A 22,662-nucleotide genomic window follows, 5' to 3' on the forward strand; every position below is an offset into this window, starting at 1 on the left:
ATAAGGGGTTAGAAGGGGAACTCATCAAATTTGCAGGTGACACCAAGTTGGGGAAAATTGCTAACACTTTGGAAGATAGGCTCAAGATCCAGAAGGATCTTGTCAGACTTGAACATTGGACTCTATCTAACAAGTTCTGCAGTTCAAGACAGTTATTCTGTCTTGATAGTTGGTTCATTTTCAGGATTGATTTGAGTTCTACCTAAACCATACTATAGCATACCAGTTTCTAACCTGCAGACATGTTCACCTGTCAGTGATTAGTGTTGATAAATTGGCCGGCTTTTGCAGATTAAACCATATAGTGACACCAAACAGCACCAGTTTGATGGGAGCAACACAAAATTCATCGGCCACACTGCCACCCGCTACGCTCATGCATTCATCGAAACCTGGCACACCACAAGAAATTCCATCAACAGACACATTGGCCTACAACCAGCCTATGAACCCCACAGAATCCAAATCAACCGCAAAGCCAACCAGAGGGTAGCACCGACCCTCAACCAACCCATGCAACCCCCCCACCAGCAGTTCACCTCCCAGTGACTCCCCCATCTGATGCAATCTCCTTATCACAAGACCCATCAATGATGACTCACAGCCAGGGGTGGGATTCAAAAATTTTAGCAACTGGTTCTCTGTCCGGTTGTTGGGTGGGCGTGGCCTACGTGGCCTCCTGCACCATGGTGGGTGGGTGTGGGGGCATTTTGCCCTCCCCAAGCTCCGGAGGCTGTCCTCGAGCTTTGGGAGGGTGAAAACGGCCTCCCCCAGGCTCCTGAGGCAGTCCGGTGGCCAGAAATGGACCCGTTTCCAGACTTCTGAAATCTGAGAGGCCTGTTTTTCACCCTCCCAGAGCCTCCACGCCTGTGTGGAGACTCCTGGGAGGGGCAGGGCGGGGTGGGGTGGGGCCAGCCAATCCTGAGTCTCCGGAGAAGGGCGGCATATAAATCAAACCAATAAATAAATAAATAAATAAATAAATAAATAAATAAATAAATAAATAAATAAATAAATAAATAAATAAATAACCAACCAACCAACCAACCAACCAACCAACCAACCAACCAACCAACCACAAAATAACAGAGTTGCAAGGGACCTTGAAGGTCGTCTAGTCTAACCTCCTGCTCCTAACCTCCTCAGGAAGTTTCTCCTTAGTTCCAAGTTGCTTCTCTCCGTGATTAGTTTCTATCCATTGCTTCTTGTCCTGCCTTCAACATAGGTAAGCAATCTTTTGGTTAGGAGACATGGTTGGATTTCCACCTTGAATAATTGAAGGTTGGTTTGCTCGGCTTGTATTTTTACGGTCCTGTTGTCAGAGGTTTCTAAAATCTTGAGATGAGTGTAGAGACGTGTCAGCCATCCAGCATGGATTTTGTGACTGATTTGAGGTGGGAGTTAGCGGGACTTGGAGGCCAAAAGAGGTCGGCCTGACGCGGTAGATTTATCTGAATAAAAGAGCAAGGAAAGTGAGAATGTATTTGTCATCAGTTATATAGATTGTGGGTGGAATGAGAACACCAAGTCTTCTCGGGGAGGACAAGGTGTGGTGGATTTGAAGTCATGAGTGTAAATTCTGCACACCGTCTCATAGAGTAACTAGGCCTCATCTATTTTCCATGGCTTATTCCTGGAATAAAATAACTAGCTATGTTTAGCCCTGTCTCACTGACAGATAGATATGAAAAGAGCAGGAGGAAGATACTGGGGAAAAAAACCATTTTTGCGGAAAACTGAATAGGACATTGAGGGCTAGGGCCAGTGGTGGGTTGCCCCCGGTTCGGACCGGTTCGTGAGAACCGGTAGTAAAACCGGCGGGAGGCTCCGCCCATCACCCCGGATGTCATCATAGGCGATCTGTGCATGTGCAGAAGCTTGGTGCGTTCGATCCCGTTGCGAACTGGTGGTAAAGGTAAGTAGAACCTATCCCTGGTTAGAGCATTCCCCAATATATACAGTAGGTGTTTAAAAAGCTTGAACCTTCAGCGAGGATTATATTCGCACAATATTGGAAAACTGAAGAAACACCGCCAGATGAAGAGATAATTAGGAAGATACTAGATTGTGCAGAAATAGATAGACTTACATTGAAAATTAAACAGAAAGAAGACACAGAATATTATCAAACATGGAATTTATTTTACCAGTGGTTGGAAAAAAAGGGTTGCAGATTAAGAATGTAATTCTGTATTGTTAAGCAAATCAAATACCCAGACAACATGATGTTTATTAAGCACTAATAAATGCAAACAATAGAAAATTAAGAAATAAATAAAAAACCTTGAACCGTGTCCTCCATACAGCTAATCCTTGACCTACAACCATTCATTTAGCGACTGAAGTTAACAGTTGGTAACAACTGAGGATACAATTGGTTACAACTGGTCCTCACACTTAAAACTATTGCAGCATCTCCCATGGTCATATGATTAAAATGGAGGAAGCCAGATTCACTTCAATTCATTGCAGTGATTCTCTGAATAACCATGGCAAACAAGTCATAAAATTGGGCATGATTTATTTAACACCCCATTTTTGGAAGAGCAGTGGTGGCGGAGTGATTAGAATGCAGAACTGCGGGCTGACTCACTGCTTACTCCAGGAGTTCGATCCTGACCAGCTGAAGGTCGACTCAGCCTTCCATCCTTCCGACGTGGGTAAAATGAGGACCCAGATTGTTGGGGTGGCAACATGCCGACTCTGTAAGCCGCTTAGAGAGGGCTGTAAAAGCATTATGAAGCGGTATAAACGTCCAAGTGCTATTGCTACTGTTTTGCTTAGGGACAGAAATTCTGGTCCCAATCATGGTTGTAAGTCGCGGACTATCTACACAATAGAATAACAGAGTTAGAAGGAGGTCTTCTAGTCCAATCTCGTGCTCAAACAGAAAACCCTGTATCAGACAAGTGGCTGTCCACTTCCTTCTTAAAAACCTCCAGTGTTGGAGCACCCATAACCTCTGGTGGCAAGCTGTTCCATGGATCAATTGTTTTCACTGTCAGGAAATTTCTCCTTAGTTCTAGGTTGCTTCTCTCCTTGATTAGTTTCCCTCTCTTGTTTCTTGTCCTGCCTTCAGGTGCTTTGGAGAATAGGTTGACCCCTTCTTTTTTGTGACATCCCCTCAAATATTGGAACACAGCTATCACGTCACCCCTAGTATATCCAGTAACACATTTTAATACTCTTTGAGTTGGGTTCGAAATTATGACTCTGAAGAAGTGATCATTTATGGTTCAGATTTTTGGAACCACAAATTTGCACTTGTCATGGCTGATCAATTTATTCAAAATATTTATAACCTGTCTGTCAAATCTTTAAGGCACGTTGACACTCATCGACTGATTCATGTGTGAAGTTTGCCTACTCAATGGGATCGACTTGGCTTCTATGCTAATTTTCCTTGTTCTGTTTTCCCCCCCGTCCCCCCTATTTCACCTCAAAATATTCTTTATTCTTTTTCCCTCCTCCCCTTTTTTCTTCTCCTTCTTTGAAAATACTTGAAAGCTCACAACCACAAACCTATGGTCCCTCCAGGTATGCAGTGCATGTGAATGGGTGTCTGTGTGTATCACGTTGTGGCTCTCGTTGTCGTTGTCGTTGTTTTTCCAGTCTGTTTTGGAATGAAACGCACTCCCCTTTTCTGTATTACGTGCAAAAACGGGATTCCCTAAATGACAAACCTTCTCTACAAAATAAGGCAAAAATCACCTCGTGTAGACCATCAAACCAAGGGTTGTGTATTTTTTTTACATGTATATCAAATTGTGCTGGGCATTGTGACCGCAGAAGTATCTGAAGGGTATGGTTAAAAAAAAATCAAGATGGAAGCTTCAATCACGCCATTGTGGAAGCCATCTTGATTTTTTTGACCTCATCCTCTGACCCACAGATGAAGCAAAGATATTTTCAAGCTACTGTAGAAGACAGCAGGTGAGTACCGTGGTGAAATTCAGTTGGCTTAACCCAGCAAATATTTGAATTATCTTCAATTTATTCAGCTATTCCTGGTCATTGTTTTTTCCCCCTAAATTAGAAGAATGCTTGATTTTCGCCATTTAGCCTGGCACTGGCACAATGTAAACACAGATATTGCAACCAGATATTGTGGTTGCTCCGTTAGCAACCAAATTATTTTCAGTCTAGATTAGGGGTCTCCAAACTTGGCAATTTTAAGACTTGTGGACTTCAACTCTCAGAGTTCCCCAGCCAGCATGAGGAATTCTGGGAGTTGAAGTTCGCAAGTATTAAAGTTGCCAACTTTGGAGACCCCTGCTTTAGACAACTGTGCTTCCTACAACCCTCTTCATTGTCTCCCATATTTTCTCAGCTGATGGCTTTTCTACCCCACTGCACGTTTCCTTTTTATTCCCACCACCATCCATGATCTTTAAGTCTTGTTTCCTTCCTCTGTGTACTCACTGTCGTTACATCAACATGTTTAACTCAGGAGTCGGCTGCTGGGGGTTCACAGGGGTTCGGGAGAACCTCTAGCTAAGATTCTGTGCAGTTCGGAGAACCCCCAAATCCCACTCCTGGCCCCGCCCACTCCGCCCCTCCCAAGAGTCCCCACGTGGCCCGTTTTGGATCCAGGTAAGTGCAGGTGTGCGTGGAGGCTTGGGGAGGGCGAAAAATGGGCCCACCGGAAGTTCAGAGGGCCTCCGGAGTCTGGGGAGGCCGTTTTTGCACTCCCAGCGGCTCGAGGAAAGCCTCCGGAGCCTGGGGAGGACAAAAAGGCCCCCTCTCTTGCTGTGGTGCAGGAGGCTGACTAGGCCATACCCACCATGGCCACGCCCACCCAGCAACTGGGCAGAGAACTCTTTGCTAAAATTTTTGAAGCCCACCCTGGCTTAACTAGATGTTAATTGTGTGGCCACCGCCCTAAGCTTAATACCAACAGAAGGGAATATTTGTAGTTTAGGGTTGAACTGTGGGATCCTTGATGCTCTCTGAGCTGGTGGTTTTCATGCAGACATTTCATTACCCAACTAGGTAACAACATCAGTGCTAGAAGGAAGTGGGATTTGTTTTCTGTTTATGTACAAGTGTCCTGTCAGTCTAATAGAGGAACTACCAGGAGCACCCACACCAACAAAGACAAGCCACTTGTATATAAGCAGCAAACAAATCCCACTCCCTTCTAGCACTGATGATGTTACCTAGTTGGGTAATAAAATTTCTGTGACAAAATAATCAAGTTCAGAGAACACCAAGGACCCCACCAAAGTTTAATTATTTTTAACCTGTTAATTCTTCTGTGGCATACAAGAGTTTGACTGGGCAGTTGAAATGTATTTAGAACGCTTAGAAAAGTAGTTAATTAAGTAACTAGGTTAAATGTCTGGTGGGATGCACTCTTAGCATATTAAACCACTTTGTACTGAGTGGGTCAGCCTTGTGATGTGCCCAGATCACCCAGAGGTATTAGCTCTACTATACTGCGAAGTTGCATTAACAGAATTTTGCAACTCTGAAAGTACCTTCTCCCCCACCTGTACTGCCCAAGAAACTAGGGAGGGTTTCTTATGACATATTTCCATGTCCCCATTGCCTCTGCAGGCTCAGCTGCCTCTTATCCACCGTTGTCCTAGCTGCAGCTTTCCTCCTGTCTTCCAAGGTCCTTCCCACATGCCATTACAGTTGTACACTTGCTCCATCCACTCCAGTTGTCTCTCTCTCTCTCTCTCTGTGCTATATATTTATTGGGAAGACAACAATAATTCCCCATCCCATCTGAGGGATGGAATGAGACAGGGATCTGTCATATATTATGCAAATGATATAATTATTTGTTTGCAATTACTTGTTAAGAGGTCAGGAAGTGCAGTATTTGTGAGTGGAGACCTTTTAACTGAACGTAGGACTTGCACACTAGTAGAATAGAATAGAATAACAGAGTTGGAAGGGACCTTGGAGGTCTTCTAGTCCAACCCCCTGCTTAGGCAGGAAACCCTACACCACTTCAGACAAATGGTTATCTAATCTCTTCTTAAAAACTTCCAGCGTTGGAGCATTTACAACTTCTGGAGTAAAGTTGTTCCACTGATTAATTGTTCTAAGCCATCGATCTAGATTTCCCGTATATATGCCGAGGCGCAAGGAACGCTGTTACCTTCCCACTGAAATGGTACCTATTAATCTACTTGCATTTTGCATGCTTTCAAAACTGCTAGGTGGACAAGGAGCTGGAGCAAGGAACGGGAATTCACCCCGTCGCGCAGTGCTCGGGTCTCGAACCCAGGCTGTCAGCTTTCCAGCAGATAAGCTCAGCATCTTTAACTGCTGAGCCATCTGCACCTACAAGAACATGCACACACACTGTCTGTGTTTGACCTTGAGGGGGGGGGCACGGCCTGCAGCCCTGTGCCAGCGAAAACGGAGCTCGGGAGGACCATGCACAGCCCTCCTGAGCTCCGTTTTCGCTGGCAGAGGTACCACAGGCTGGTCCTTTGCTGTTTCCAGAGTGGCTCCGACGGCCAGATCTAAGCATCCTGCAGGCTGGATGTGGCCCGTAGGCCTTGAGTTTGAAACCCCTGTTCAAAACCAAATGGAGCTAAATAGCTTTTGAGCACTCTCCCTGCCCCCGCCACGCGCTATGTTCCTGAAATAGAAAACTCATCAAACTATACTTTCTGATATATTGGTTTGTATGAATGCTAAGCTGGGCTAAAAATGGAGCTGAGGTTTGACAGCTAAATTCAGGGCGCTAGTGCAATGTTTCTCAACTTCAGCAGCTTTGAGATATATATGGTGGACTTCACCTCCCTGAATTCCCCAGCCATGATGCTTATACAACAGTAAACCAGAATTTACAGCCTGGCCTCTGAGAAACACCAGCATATTATCTCAACCAAAACGATTGTATTTGAAAGCAGCAGGGAAAGCCGTATGACTCCGGACATAAAATAATGCAAATCAGGCTTTTAGTATAATTGGTGTGAAGATGCCATAATAGGGAAGATGTCATTTTGACGTCATTGTGGCTTTTGACCAGATGTCCTTTTTAAGATATTGTCCCTGGGTTGAATCAGTGCTTTTTTTTAAAAAAAAAAAATCTGGAAAGTTTAAGATGTGTGGAGTTCAACTCCCAGCATGTTGGCTGGGAATCCTTAAGGTTGCCATGTGTAAAAAAAACCTGGGGTTAAATCAGGGGTGAAATCTACTTACCTTCCCTATCGGTTCGGAAGTGCACGCTCCGTGCGTGCGCGCTGGCTTCACTCACACGCATCACATGTGCACTTGGACCCTCTGCACATGCACAAAGCCTTCCGTGCATGCGCCAAAGGTCAAAAACAGGTTATTTCCTGGTTAAAACCAGGAAGTAACGATGTCCGGGCAGGTGGGTGGAGCCGCCGCTACCAATTCTCCAAACCACGCACCACCATCGCTACCGGTTCGGCTTAACCGGTTCGAACCGGTAGCATTTCACCCCTGGGTTAAATGTTCCAGCCCAGGAGTCTGCAAACTTGGCAACTTATAGACTTGTGGACTTCAACTCCCAGAATTCCTCAGCCAACATGGCTGCTTGAGGAATCCTGGGAGTTGATGTCCACAGATCTTAAATTGTTGAAGTTTGAAGACACCTGTAACCAGACAATAGAATGGAAGTTGTCTTGTTCAATTACAATAGGTCTGCCTTACTATACAGGTAGTCCTTGATTCACGACCAGAATTGAGCCCAACGCTTCTGTTGTTAAGTGAGATATTTGTTAAGTGAATTTTACCCCACTTTACGACTTACCTTGTCACAGTTTATTTATTTATTTATTTTATTGAATTTGTATACTGCCCTACTCCCGAAGGACTCAGGGCGGTGAACAGCCATACAATAAAACATATACATACAAAATTTAAAATAGATTAAAACGAATTAAATAATTTGGCTGAACAAATTAAAAAGTTGTTAAGTGAATCACTGCAGTTCATAAATTGGTAGCCAGGTTGTTAAGTGAATCTGGCTTCCCCATTGACTTTGCTTGTCAGAAGGCTGCAAAAGTTGATCACATGACCTTGGGCCACAGCAACAGTCATAAATGTGATCCATTTGCCAAGTGTCTGAATTTTGATCAGGTAACCATAGGGATGCTACAAGGGTTGTAACTGTGAAAAACAGTCATAAGTCACTTTTTCCAGTGCTGTTGTAACTTCGAACGGTCACTAAATGAACCGTTGTAAGTCGAGGACTACCTGCATTTAGAAGTGAACCAATGACACATGGCCATCAAAAGATCGAACTGCCTATTGGCAAGGCTGTTAAGCTCAGTTTTAACCAGTAATTGTATTATGCCTCTTTTATATTGAAATTATAGTTAAGGCCAATAGAAGAAATTATGAGTAGCTCAGGGTTGAACTGTGAGGTCTTTGGAGTCTCTGAGCTGGATGGTTTTCTGGCAGATGTTTCATTACCAGTCTAGGTAAGCAGCACTGATGATGTTACCTAGTCTGGTAATGAAATGTCTGTCACAAGACCATCCATCTCAGAGAGCACCAAGAGTCTGATAGTTAACAAAAGCCATTACTTCACATGTCAAAATAATAGTAATAACCAGGGCTGCTGGGGGTTTGCAGGGTTTCGGGAGAACCTCTAGCTAAGATTCTGTGCAGTTCAGAGAACCCCCAAATCCCACTCCTGGCTGGCCCTGCCCACCCTGCCCCTCTCCTCCCAGCAGTCCCCACGTGGCCCGTTTGGGATGCAGGTAAGTACAGGGCCCTCTCCAAGCCTCCCATGCACGGAGGCTTGGAGAGGGCAAAAACCCATTTCCGGCCTCCAGACGGCCTCTGGAGCCTTGGGAGGCTGTTTTTGCCCTTCCTGAGGCTCAAGGAAAGCCTCTGGAGCCTGGGGAGGGTGAAAATACCCCTCCCCGCCATGGTGCAGGAGGCCGACTAGGCCACACCCACCATGGCCACGCCCATCCAGCAACCGGGCAGAGAACCCCTTGCTAAAATTTTTGAAGCCCACCCCTGGTAATAACCACAGGTTGCTTCAGGTAAGTAGGCCTTGTTTATAGGCTATAACAGTCCCCCTCGTGTTGGTAGCTTCAACTGCCAGGCTTTAGGCTCCTTTTTGGGGGAAACTGAGTGGCCAAGTTGGGAAAAGCCCAAAGTTCTGTGGAGACCCTGCAGGGTGGGTAGGGGAGAGAGGAGGGAAAGTGGCCTTCTCCTTCCCCTGGCCACGCCGTTGCCCGTTTCTCCATAGCAGCGCAGCGCCCAGGATCCACTTTGATAACAGGGTGGGTGGGTAATTTAACAAGTGGTTTGCCTGAACCGGTGCAAACCAGCTGAATCCCACCACTGCTTGTGAAACATTTTCAAACTTACGATCGTTAGAGAAACTCCATGGTCACGTGATCAAAATTTGGACACTTGGCAACTGGCATGTATTTATGACGGTTGCAATGTCCCGGGATCACGTGATCACCTTTTGCGACCTTCTGATAAGCAAAGTTAAGGGGGAAGCCAGGTTCGCTTAACGACTGTGTTACTACCTGAACAACTGCAGTGATTCACATTAGAACAGTCGCAAGAAAGGTTGCAAAATGAAGGAAAACTCATTTGACTGTCTTGCTTAGGAAGGGAAATTTTGGCCTTAATTGTGGTCGTAAGTCGAGGACTACCTGCAGAGAAAGATACAGTTTTTTTTTTCCAGCTTTGGATAAATGACCGAACCGCTCTCTTTGACCTTTGCTGACCTTCCTCACTCTCACTTTTTCTTTTACAACGGCTTCATCACAACCGATACCCAATATCTTTTTGCAGTGTGTGCATGTGTGTACTTGTGAGAGTGTATCTTGTTTGTGACACTTATGTTGTGCTTCTTTTGTAACTGATTGCATTGAGGCATGACCAGCAATGTTGGCTTTGCCTGATTGTTGTGTGTGCTTCCAGTAACAACTCACAGTGTGTCTTTCGTTACTGGGAGTGAGCACTGTCTAATACTTTGTTTTATATACTTCAATTAAGGTTTCTGGATCTGGACTGCCAAAATACAGGCTATCATTAGGTGGCAGTAAAGGACCACATTGTCTCATTGTCACCATCTAGTGGTCATTTGAGGTTTTGCAGCCCAGACCGTGTAGTCTTAGCTTTCAAAAAGAAGTCAGATTGTCTTGATAGTAACAGAGAAAAAAAAATCTCCATGTTCGGGGCCTCAAATAAAGCCTACAAACTGGGTGAAATTTCTTAAAATTTCCATATTCAGCTGCATGTACTGTGTTTTATTCTGGTGATTGTATGATTCTTTGTGCCCAGTTTTTTTATTCAAAAATATGGTACATCTAACAAAATTACAACTTCTGGAAGGAATGGGAATAAAGTCTCAAGAGTGGAGACAAAGTGAAGAAAGTTATAAGAATTCTCTTTAAGGTTATGTGGTAATGAAGATGTGGCTCATATATGCGTCACATTGCTTTTTTTGCAACAAACTGGTATTGTCGGGGTTAATTCATTTAAGACAAATTTTGGGGGGCAATTCGTTGATTGGTTTTTGAGGGGCGCATTCAAACGAGCCATTCGGTCTTGCTGATGAATTTCAAGGTAAGGAATGAATAATTGTCAGCAAATGATGTTCACATTGTATCCCAAATCCGAAGCACGAATCGGTTCCTGGACATGCTGAAAAAGGAGTTCTTGCAAGGAAATTCAGCCTAGGCCAGGAGTTTTCAAACTGTGGGCTGTGATCCCCCCAGGGGGTGGAAAGCAGATTTGAGATAGGGGTCTTACGCAGTATCATACTATGGCAGAAAATGCTGGAGATCAGGCAGTCTGGACAGAACGAGAGTGATTTTGCAGGGGTCCAGCATTTCATTGAACTGGATTGGGATCACAAATTACTGTATTTTTCGGACTATAAGATGTACTGGGCTATAAGACATACCTAGATTTAGAGGAGGAAAACAAGAAAACCAAATAATTATGTAAACCACTTAGAGAGGGCTGTGAAACACTGCGAAGTGGTATATAAGCCTAAATGCTATTGCTATTGCTATAAAATACGAAGAAAAATGAAAATAGTGGAAAAGTAGGGTAGGAAAAAAGGAAGAAGAGAAGGTGTAGAGGAAAAGAGGAAAAAGAAAGCAAAGCACTTGGATTCTCTTTAGCACGGTAGAAAAAAAATAACATATAGACTCAATTTCTTACTTTTAAAAAGTTGAGGCTATATGTAGTATATAGTACTATATATATATAGCATATACAGTATATGTACTAGCCAGTATATATACTAGCCATTTCTATAACAACAAAACTTAATCTAATCATCAAAACCCAAAGTCAGAGTTTCATTTTTTTTTCTACCCCAAGCACAAAGTCCAGAAGTGGTTTCCAAGCAGAAACAAAGTTAGATGTGTTTTTTCTTTGATTAAGGTGGTCAATTTAGCCATCTTTGCTAATTCCATTAATTTTTCCAGCCGGTTATCCATTGTGAGACACCTCCTTCATTTCCCATGCTAGTTTTATCTTCTCATCCTGCTTTGGGAAAATGTCTAGAGATGGAAAATTCCTAATTCACCTCCTGTTTTTCTGTATTTGCAATATATTGTACAGACACACAATCCCAAGGGAGGGGGAAACTTTCCATGAGATGGTTACTGTGTTTCTCTCCCTCTCTCCCTCTCTCCCTCTCCCTCCCTCCCTCCCTCCCTCCCTCTCTCTCTCTCTCTCTCTGTCTCTGTCTCTGTCTCTGTCTCTGTCTCTGTCTCTCTGTCTCTCTCTCTCTCTCTCTCTCTCTTTGTCTGAAATTGATTTTGGATTTCTTCCAATTTAGGCTCATTCCACCTTTGAATCAGCTCGAGCTCCTGAGAAATCTGAAGAGCAAATCAGGATTAACTTTCAGGTTAGTAATGGCTGAGATTGACTTCTGGAAAAATAGATTTAGCATGTGAAATGGGATTTTTATGGTTCTGTACTGGAGTTCTTGAAAACAGAGCTGTACATCCCAGCGAAGGGGAATTGTAGAGAACCGCAGAGATGACCTTGGAGAAGAAAAGTAGAGAAATATGAATTAAGTCTGGGATTGGAAGATGTTGGAAAGAAATCTCCTTTGATTCTCTTTGGTATATAAAACAATGTTTCCCAACCTTCCGCCATTTTAAGATGTGTGGACTTCAACTCCCAGAATACAACTCCCAGAATGCCCCAGAATGGGGGCATTCTGGGAATTGAAGTCCACACATCTTATTTATTTATTTATTTATTGAATTTATATTACCACCTATTCACCTTACAGAATATAAAACCACATTTAAAACAATAAAAACTAACCAAAAAAAATCAAATAAATTAATATAGTACAATATGACAAAATCACCGCTCACCCTGGCGACAGCAGATCACATGAGCCATTTAATAGGCTCCATCCCGCTCTGAGTTCCCTAGGCCCGCTGGCAGAACCAGGTCTTTAGCGCCTTCTGGAAGAGTGCTAGAGTGGGGGCCGTTCTAATCTCTGAGGGAATGATGTTCCAGAGCGAGGGAGCCACCACGGAGAAGGCCCTTCTTCTGGGTCCCACCAGGTGTATCTCCCTCAGGGATGGGACCCGCAACATTCCCTGCCTCCCCACTCTGTTGGGTCAGGTAGATGTGATCGGCAAGAGATGGTCCCTCAGATAACCTGGTTCCCATCATAACAAGACTAAGATTGGGAAACACTGATATAAGAAGAAAGGAAATTACAGTGAGGCTTTTAAGAAGGAGGCAGGCTAAATTGGGAAACAGACAACATTAGAAACACTGCAACTCTACTTTATGAAAATAGTTATTAATAACAGACTTTTGAAAAGCTTTACAACTATTCCCCTCTCTCTTTCTTAAACCAAAGAGAGTCAAGACCGTGGAATTTTAAATTTCTCGCTCGTCCTTTTTGGTTTTTCCAGAATTAATTCATGTTTTGCTACCAGCTTCTACATTCTAGTTCAAGGTCATCTCTGATTGTTTACAGGAATGCAGGTTTAGCCGTCTCTCCTTCTACTTCCCTTGTGTAAGTCAGTAAGTTTAAATAGCTACTGTGAATGCATATATTCTGCCTAGGGGGAATATAGTTTAATCATTTAAACTCACTTTCTCTTTGCTTGTGCGCACAAGATAAAAGAAGTTTTGTCAGATGGCTGCAATTTTCCATGCCTTTGGGAATTTAGGCTTAATCATCTGTCAAAACTCGCTGTCCTTTGCTGTGTAAATGGGCCAGCCAAAAGGAAGAGAGAGTTTGGAAGGGATTGTAAAGTCTATGTTCCCCAGCTTTGCTTGCACAAGTCCCCAGATTGTCTCAGTTTTAATGGTTTGAAAATATGGGATGGCTATGAAAAGAAGCAGATGAAGGTAAGAACCAAAACGATTGAGGATTTATATTTTTGAAAAGAAAAATTTTAAACGGGTGGGCTTCAAAAATTTTAGCAAGGGGTTCTCTGCCCAGTTGCTGGATGGGCATGGCCACAGTGGGCGTGGCCTAGTCGGCCTCCTTCAGCACAGCGAGGGGTGGTGTCCTCCCCAGGCTCTGGAGGCTTTCCTCGAGCCTCTGGGAGGGTGAAAACGGCCTCCCCAGGCTCCAGAGGCCCTTTGGAGACCGGAAATGGGCCCATTTCTGGCCTTCCCGAACTTCCGGTAGGCCCGTTTTTTACCCTTCCCGAGCCTCCGTGCGTACCCTGCACTTACCTGCCTCTAAAACGGGCCACGTGGGGACTCCTGGGAGAGGCGGGGCCGGGTGGGCGGGGCGGGGCCAGCCAGGAGTGGGATTTCAGGGTTCTCAGAACTGCACAGAATCTTAGCTAGAGGTTCTCCCGAACCCCTGCGAACCCCCAGCAGCACACCCGATTTTAAATTATATATTGAAAATTTGCTTTATACATACACAATTTACTAGGCAATCTTTCATTTTAAAGAAAATGGGAAAAAAATGAGGCTAAGAACGAAAGAAAAAGAGAATAACCTGCCTTATATTTTTCACTTGTTAGGAATCTCTAGCTCACTAATGAACTCAGTACTATAATATGAACAATACGAAATATTATTCAAAGTTATCCCAACATTCCTGCAATAATAACACATATTTGCTATGTCTTGTGACTAGTAGAAAATGTTGCCTTTTCCAAAACAGACAAAATCACACATACTTTGTCGTCTGAAATGATATACTATGGCATTCAGAATAATCCCAATGGTGCTTTTTTCAAGAGGCAACTGGATTTTCTGGTTTTTCCTTGAAGACGTTTTGCTTCTCATCCAAGAAGCTTCTTCAGCTCTAAACCAGTTGCCTCTTGAAAAAGCAGCTTTGGGACAACCATGACCAGGATGATGAGAATCTCCATAGGCACTCAGAATAATATAACTTTTCCAATGTCTTAATATAATTCTTTTAGCCACTGCCCCATGCCCATTGCAGCCATAATTCTGATACAAACAGTCAAATAATATTACTAATAATATTAAGAGAGCAATGGGTCTAGAGCAGGGGTGGGCTGCTGGGGGTTCGCAGGGGTTCGGGAGAGCCTCTAACTAAGATTCTGTGCAGTTCGGAGAACACCCAAATCCCACTCCTGGCTTGCCCCGCCCACCCCTCCCCTCCCCTCCCCTCCCAGGAGTCCTCACACGGCCCATTTTGGATGCAGGTAAGTGCAGGGTGCGCGCGAAGGTTCAGGGAGGGTGAAAAATGGGCCTACCGGAAGTTCGGGAAGGCTGGATATGGGCCTTCCAGAGGGCCTCTGGAGCCTGGGGAGGCTGTTTTTGTCCTCCCGGAGGCTTGAGGAAAACCTCCGGAGCCCGGGGAGGGCACCCCTCTCCTGTCGTGGTGCAGGAGGCTGACTAGGCCACACCCACCATGGCCACGCCCACCCAGCAACCAGGCAGAGAACCCCTTGCTAAAATTTTTCAAGCCCACCCCTGGTCTGCAGTACAGTTATCTCGCATTAAGTTGTCCTGTGAGCAGTGAGTTGACATAGACTCTCTTTGTATGAGCTTGTAAGTATTTCCTCTGTTTTGTTACTCAGTTTTGTTTGGCGTTCCTGGACCATCTTTTTTCTCACTGCAAATGTAGTTTCATTGCTAACATTTCTGTTTAATTCTCGTAATTTTAATTGTCCTGTAGTACTTTTTTTTTACTTTTTATCTTATGGTATACTGCTCAGACTTGTTACATCAGTGAGACAGGGGGCATAAAATTTAACTAACTAACTAACTAACTAACTAACTAACTAACTAACTAACTAACTAACTAACTAACTAACTAACTAACATACTTCTGTTTCTCTTTAAGGAAAGAACCACAGCCAGAATCATCTCCAAGGTCTGTATATTTTACGGAAGCCCATCCTTTATGCCTTCCCACTTCACTCTCTCTTTATGTCTGTGTTCCCGTTCTCTTTATGTCACACGTGTGATGCATCCTAGCGACATGGACCTGAGAGCCATTCAAACAAACGTTGTAAATGTTCAACCCGCTCAAATCCTCTGCTATGAAACCATGTCCACAGGGTCCAGGACAATTCACCGTGGCCCCTTAACCACTGCCAACTCACGTCTGTCATCTCACAGATGCCACGTTCCTGCAGGGCAACTCCTCATGGCCAACTCGCCACGGAGACAACTCCCCGTGGGCGGCCAGAAGGGGAGAACCAGTGGGCGAGCAGGAAGGCAGAGTGCCGAGTACATTGGGGCAGGTGGTGGGGAGGTGGCAGTGGCTGGGGACTTCCCATTTTCTAACTCTGCACTGTTGTTGCCACTGCCGTGCTGGATGCAGAGCCGCCGCCAATCAGCAGTGGGGTGCATGTGAAAATGGGAAGACCCCATACGCTGCCACCCTGCTACTGGCCCCAACCCACTCTGCCCACCCGCTCACTTGCCTGCCCGCCTGGCTCTCCCTCCAGCCGCCTGCAGCGAGTTGTCCCTGCAGTAAGTTATCCATGGGGAGTCGTCCCGCAGCAACTTGGCGGTGATGAGTTAACAGAGGTGAGTTGGCGGTAGTGAGCTGGCCATGGCAAGTTGTCCCATTCCGGGGTCCAGATGCCTTGTATGGACAACCTGTAACAGTGGGCCTTTGATCCTCCTTTTCTGCCTTTTCCGTGACAATATGACCTTTAGCAGGTGGAAGTTGTAGAGCAGGTGCTGCAGCAGCCATCTAACTATTTAGGTCCGCAAGGACCTAAAGACGTGGCTTTTTAAACAACTCATCTGATCTGCGGGGTGTTTTTAATTGGTTTTAATATGGGTTTTAAATTGTGGGATTTTAATTATACTAAATTAATTATGTATTTTTTTATTGTTCTTCAGTTTTTAACCTTTTGTGAGCCGCCCCGAGTCCTTCGGGAGAAGGACGGCATATAAATTTAACTAACTAACTAAATAAATAAATAGATAACCTCTGAGATCTCACACTGTCCTGGAAAAGGACATGGAGAATCCGTGTCTTGCAGGAAAGCTGGCATAACAGGTCTCAATTCCCTAAACTGAGAATTTAAACCAGGCTTCCCAAGTTGTGGTATTCCAGATGTGTTGGGCTGAGCCGTATCAGTCTTCAGCTCGTAATCACGGTGACTGAAGAATGATGGGAGTTGTAGTCCTCCTGTTCACTGGGAGAACACCAGGCTGGGAAAGGCGATTCTGAAGTGACGACGAAGCGGTGATCATCTCCCATAATCCTCTCTTCCCTCACCTGTATCTCAGCCTTTCTTTTGGTCCCAATAGCAGTGAAAGAAAGGACGTTCATGTACACACCAACATTTGTCACACATCCCTGCTTTTGAGCAAAAAAAAACCCCACACTTTTCTTGCAAGCCAGAGGAGTTTCTCTCCGGCTGCATCAGTTCCTTTGCAGACTTTGTTCGAAGCGCATAGTTCCCATGACCACCCGCCTTCCGCATTGGATGATGGTTTGCGGAGTGCTGAAGATCAGGCTGCAGGTTTAGTTCACGCTAAAACCCTAAATATCTGTGGGATGCAGCTTGGCTAATAGAACTAATCTTAGTTCCAGCAATGCTTTCCCATGGTAGCGTGCGGTGGAACTGCAGCAATTCAACCAGTTCAGATGTAGGCCGAACAAAATGGCGGACGTTAGCTCTCTAGCAGAGGGGACAGTCTGGGCATTCATTCGGACAGTGAGTGGAATGAAGGATCAGTGGGTATAGCGTTTCAAACTTGGCAACTTTAAGAGGTGTGGACTTCAACTCCCAGCATTTCAACACTGGGAGTTGAACTCCGCACCTCTTAAAGTTGCTAAGGTTGAGAATTATTGGATCAATCCATACTGTAGATCGGGGTGGGCAACTGTGGCCCTTTTACAACCTGTGGACTTCAACTCCCAGAATTCCTGAGATAGCCAAGCTGGCTCAGGAATTCTGGGAGTTGAAGTCCACAGGTTGTAAAAGGGCCACAGTTGCCCACCCCTACTGTAGATGGATAAGTAGGGAGGCATAGAAACAGAGAAGAGAGAGGGAGAAACAAAGAGAAAAATTCAGCTGATTTCACTCAACGTTCTTAGGATCTGATTGCTTTTACAAAATATTTTTCACCAAGGTTATCTTTGGAGCCCTTGACTTTTTAAAATATATATATATATATTGGAGCTGAAAGATGAAAAGGATGCAGTTTGCTCCCTCTCACATGCTGGGGTAGACCAGGTGTCTCGATAGAAAAACACTTTATATATATATATATATATATAGTTCCATATCATGTTGTAAAGCTTAAAGTTTGTCTGAAATTCTTATCTCACCATTACTTTTTTTTTAAATTGGTGAGGCCGAAGAAGGTGACAGGCACCTTCTTGGTAGAGTGAGGATGTGAAACTTGGATGCTCTTAACTTTAGCCACTATTCCTTGCTGCCTTTCATGAAAAATACACCTGTTTGTAATACAGTTAGCTCTTGACTTACAACAGTTTGTTTAGTGACTGTCCGAAGTTACAACGGGACTGAAAAAAGTGACTAATGAACAGTTTTCACAGTTATGACCGTTGCAGCATCCCCATGGTCCTGTGATTAAAATTCAGAGGCTTGGCAAATGACTTATTTTATGACGGTTGCAATTTCCCAAGGTCATGTGATCCCCTTTTGCGACCTTCTGACAAGCAAGAGTCAGTGGGGAAGCCAGATTCGCTTAACAACCGTGTTACTAATTTAACAATTGCAGTGATTCACTTAACAACTGTGGCAAGAAAGGTCGTAAAATGGGGCAAAACTCATTTAACAAAGGTTGTTTAGGAACATAAATTTTGGGTTCTGCTTTGGTTGTAATTCGAGGATTACCTATAGTCTTCTCCTTCTATACAGGTAAACCCCTATGTATGTCCATAACTGAGCCCAAAATTTCTGTTGCTAAGTGAGACAGTTGTTAAGTGAGTTTTGCCCAGTCTTACGATCTTTCTTGCCACTGTTGTTAAGTAAATCACTGCAGTTAGTAACACGGTTGTTAAGTGAATGCGGCTTCCACATTCAGGTTCCTTGTATGAAGGTCACAAAAGGTGATCATACGACCCCAGGACACTACAACCGTCATAACTGTGAATCGGTTGCCAAGTGTCCGAATTTTGATCACCTGACCATAGGGATGTTGCAATGGTCGTAAGTGTGAAAAACAGTCGTAGGTCACTTTTTTCAGTGCCTTGTAACTTTGAACGGTCACTAAATGAACTGTTGTAAGTCAAGGACTGTCTGTATTTGCAACCATTGTTCTGCCCAAGAGAAGTGGTATGAACGTGGACTTTCTTAATTATTTTGCAACTGTTCAGAGGATCTTTTTGGTTGTTTCCTGTTGTCTACTATCAGTTGTTGTTTTAGAATCATAGGTGGTATCTTTTCTTGTTTCCATAGAATCATAGTGTTTTACAGGCCAATTCTTCACTCAATCCTGAGTTCTGAGTCCTGAGCACCGACACTCCGGCCAACTGCTCTCTTCCGGGTTCCAGTGCTCCGGACAGCTGGTCTTGCGCACGCCGGAACCCAGAAGAGAGCAGCTGGCGACGGTGCACATACCTAGAGAGAGGGCTCTGTGTGCCACCTCTGGCACGCATGCCATAGGTTCGCCATCAAGAGTATAGGGCCGCGATGGCGAACCTATGACACTATGGAACCGAACCTATGGAACCGATGGCGAACTTATCGGTGGGCACGCGAGCTCAGCTCCGGCGCACATGTGCATGCCGGCCAGCTGATTTTCGGGCCTTCTGGGCCCATAAGAAGTAGGGAAACAGGTTGTTTTCTGCCTCCGGGGGCGTGGGGTGGGGAAGATCGTTTTTGCCCTCCTCAGACTCCTAGAAAGGCTCTGGAGCCTGGGGAGAGAGAAAATCCGGCCCACCGGGCCATCGCGTGCCAGGAGCGGGGAGGGGGGGGATCACAGGGGCGGGGCACATAGAATTATGGGTGTGGACATGCGTGCGCTCCCCCCGTGCTCCCCCATGTAGGAAATTCTGTTCTTGATTGCGGTCATAAGTTGAGGCCTACCTCTGCAAGGGTCACTGCCATGCACAGTTCCATTTCCTGCTGATAAGTGTGGAGAGCATTTTGTTATCTCTATACTTTTAGTCATGCATAGGTGCATCTGGGCATCTCCTATTCAGCTCTATGTCTGGCTAAAATATACATAGAATTTTAATAGATTTGGAGGAATTGTTTAATTCCAGACCAGACTTTGCAACTTCAAGACTTGTAGGCTTCCAACTCCCAGAGTTCCTCAGCCAGCCTATGCTGGGAGTTGAAATCCATAAGTCTTAAAGTTGCCAAGTTTGGAGAGCATAAAAATGTTTTGATCTACTTTCTGGAATCTTCTGTTCAGAAAGTGAACAACAGATGAACTGAAGATCAGCTGGTGACGAAGCTCCAGTCCACAAAAGGAGTCCTCAAAAAACACCTTTGACAAAATTTGATTTGATTTTGGTTATTGTATTTAATAGTTGAGCTTTAATATATTGTTTTAATATATAGTATATATATTAATATTTATTTATGTAATATTTAATATTTAAATATTAATATTTAATATTTAATATATATAGTTTTAATATATTCATAAGGACTGGCCAAATTAGATAGCCTGACTCATTGGTCTGGTGATCTATGAGATAATTATAAATTATTTGATGTTGAACTCTAGATTGGTACCTTCTAGAATCTATTAGGACAGGATACCTGAAGTAATATGATGGTCTTTGGGCCAAGCCAGTTGCTATGCAAGAGATATGGAATTCTCTTTTTATCCTGTAGAGCAGGGGTGTCCAACTTTGGCAATTTTAAGACCTGTGGACTTCAACTCCCAGAATTTCCCAGCTAGCATGGATGGATTTGGAATTGTGGGAGTTGTAGTCCACAGGTCTTAAAATTGTCAAGGTTGGACACCCCTACAGTAGATGAAGCCATGCAGGCTAAAAGTATTTGGAGTTAAATCCAATTTATCCAGAAGTATTGAGTTGGGAAGGAGTAATTTAATAGAAAATTAAATTAGTGCTTCTCTGATGCCCTCTATATTAAAAACAGTCCCTAATGTGAATGTATTTTAGCTAAGCTATTAATTTGATAATTACCAGTTTTGAGGGGTATGTCATCCAACGTTCCTGAGATATCTATTTCCAAGTTCTAAATAATCTTCAGAGGCAAATAATATTTTTTTTAAAAAAACCCTAAAGCATAGATCATTTAATGAAGAATTGCAAACTAGGTTATTGCTAATAAATTTCCATATTATGACCCCAAATGACAACCACTTATAGGCCTCTCGAAATTAATTGTTAAGACATACTTCCACAGGCTTTCCTGTGGAAAAATTGCTTCTGCATGTTTTCCAATTTAATTTGATTTGATTATTTGATTTAATTTGATTTTTTAAATTAATTTAATTTTTAATTTATTTATTTTTAACAATTTAATTTAATTTCTAAATTTAATTTCTAAATAATTTAATTTAATTTAATCTGGTTTTTTAATAATTTAATTTAAATTAAATTTTTATTTATTTACTTTTAATAATTTAATTTAATTTAATTTAATTTAATTTAATTTAATTTAATTTAATTTAATTTAATTTAATTTTGGATTGAAGTAATGAACGGAAGTTAGGATCAAGATTAGCTTTACTTGGGGTTTTGTGGGGTTTGGTTGAACATTTAAGGGACTGTCAAAGAGAAGAAGGGGTCAAGCTATTCTCCAAAGCACCTGAGGGCAGGACAAGAAGCAAAGGATGGAAACTAATCAAGGAGAGAAGCAACCTGGAATTAAGGAGAAACTTCCTTGACAGTGGAATAACTTGCTTCCAAAAATTGAGAATCCTCCAAATTTTCCGAAATGATATAAGAGTCTCCTGCTTGAGTAGTGGGTTGGCCTCCAAAGTCCCTTCCAACTCTGTCATTTTGTTATTCTGTCAAACGTGGCCCTCCCTCCTTGCCTTCTACAACGTGTCTGGTTGGGTAGGAGCCACCTGGTCTAACTTTTCTACTCTCCCCTCATTTCCAGTCAAGCCACTCGGTGCAGAAAATCTTTTTGTGGATGCTGCTCAGGAACCTCTAGGTACCACAGCAATTGCTTTGCACCGAACCGATCCAAAGCTGCACGCTCATTCTCTCTCTCTCTCTGTCTTTTTCTTTTCCTGCTACCTTCTGTTCTGCCCATTCATCTGCTTCATAGAGGTGAGCTGTGCTAAGCCAAGGACGTTTGGCAGCATCTTTCTCTTCCTGGCAGGCGGATAAAAGGCAGGGACTGTGAAGGAAGGCGATTGGCTTCGGGGAAGGTGGCTTAGCAAAAGGTTTTCCAGGGCATGAGAAGAGGAAAAAAAGAAGATTTAAATGTGTCAAGACCACAGGTATTAATTAGTCTGCATAGCAAAGCAAAGCAAAGCAAAAACCTGTGTTACACAGATAGTCCTCGAGTTACGACCAACATTGAGCCCAAAATTTCTGTGCTTAAGTGAGGTATTCGTTAAGTGAGTTTCCCCCTATTTTACATCCTGTCTTACCACGGTTGTTCAGTGAATCACTGCAGTTGTTAAGTTAGTAACACGGTTATTAAGTGAATCTAGCTTCCCTATTGACTTCGCTTCTTAGAAGATCGCAAAAGGGGATCACATGACTTCAAGACACTGCAACCGTCATAAATATGAGTCAGTTCCCAAGCGTCTGAATTTGAGTCACGTGACCCTGGGGATGCTTCTGCAACGGTTGTAAGTGTGAAAACTGGTCATTGGTCTCTTTTTTTCAGGGCTGTTGTAATTTCAAATGGTCACTAAATGAACTGTTATAACTCGAGGACTATATGTTTTAAAGGAAAAGTTTGTTTTTTAATGCCTTTGTAATTCCTCGATTTATAACCGTTGGTTTAGTGACCATTCAGAGTTACAATAGCACTGAGAAAAGTGAGTTGTGACCAATTCTCGCACTTAGAACTGTGGCAGAACCCCGAGGTCACATGACCAAAACTTGGACACTTGGCAATGGCGCTTATGACAATTGCAGCATCCCGGGGTCGTATGATCATCATTTGCAATCCTCCCACCCAGCTTCCAAGAAGCAAAATCCATGGGGGAAGCAGGATTTGCTTAACAACCATGTGATTCACTTAAGAACTGCAGTGATTCTCTTAAGAACCATGGCAAAAGGATCATAAACTCAGATGCAGCTCACTTAACAGCTGCCCTGCTTAGCAACCGAAATTGTGATCTTAATTGTAAGGGTAAGTCGAGGACTACCTGTAAACGCTAATT

General features: G+C 43.6%; 1 protein-coding gene across 9 annotated transcripts in view; it reads left to right on the top strand.

The window, feature by feature from the left end:
• Positions 1–22,662, top strand: part of KCNQ2 (potassium voltage-gated channel subfamily Q member 2) — a 133,442-nt gene that overhangs the window by 71,187 nt on the left and 39,593 nt on the right. For 3 of the 9 annotated variants that reach the window (XM_034441282.3, XM_034441288.3, XM_034441289.3), the window contains exons 9-12: positions 3,508–3,537; positions 11,762–11,830; positions 15,239–15,268; positions 21,420–21,473. In XM_034441282.3, the coding sequence (XP_034297173.2) occupies positions 3,508–3,537; positions 11,762–11,830; positions 15,239–15,268; positions 21,420–21,473 (183 nt within the window). The remainder of the gene's footprint in view (positions 1–3,507; positions 3,538–11,761; positions 11,831–15,238; positions 15,269–21,419; positions 21,474–22,662) is intronic. The other 6 variants (XM_034441286.3, XM_034441290.3, XM_087889015.1 and 3 more) reach the window with 3 other exon arrangements.

This window comes from Pantherophis guttatus, chromosome 3 (assembly GCF_059756535.1).
Source record: "Pantherophis guttatus breed Tessera chromosome 3, ASM5975653v1, whole genome shotgun sequence".
In the NCBI taxonomy this organism is placed as follows: Eukaryota; Metazoa; Chordata; class Lepidosauria; order Squamata; family Colubridae; genus Pantherophis; species Pantherophis guttatus.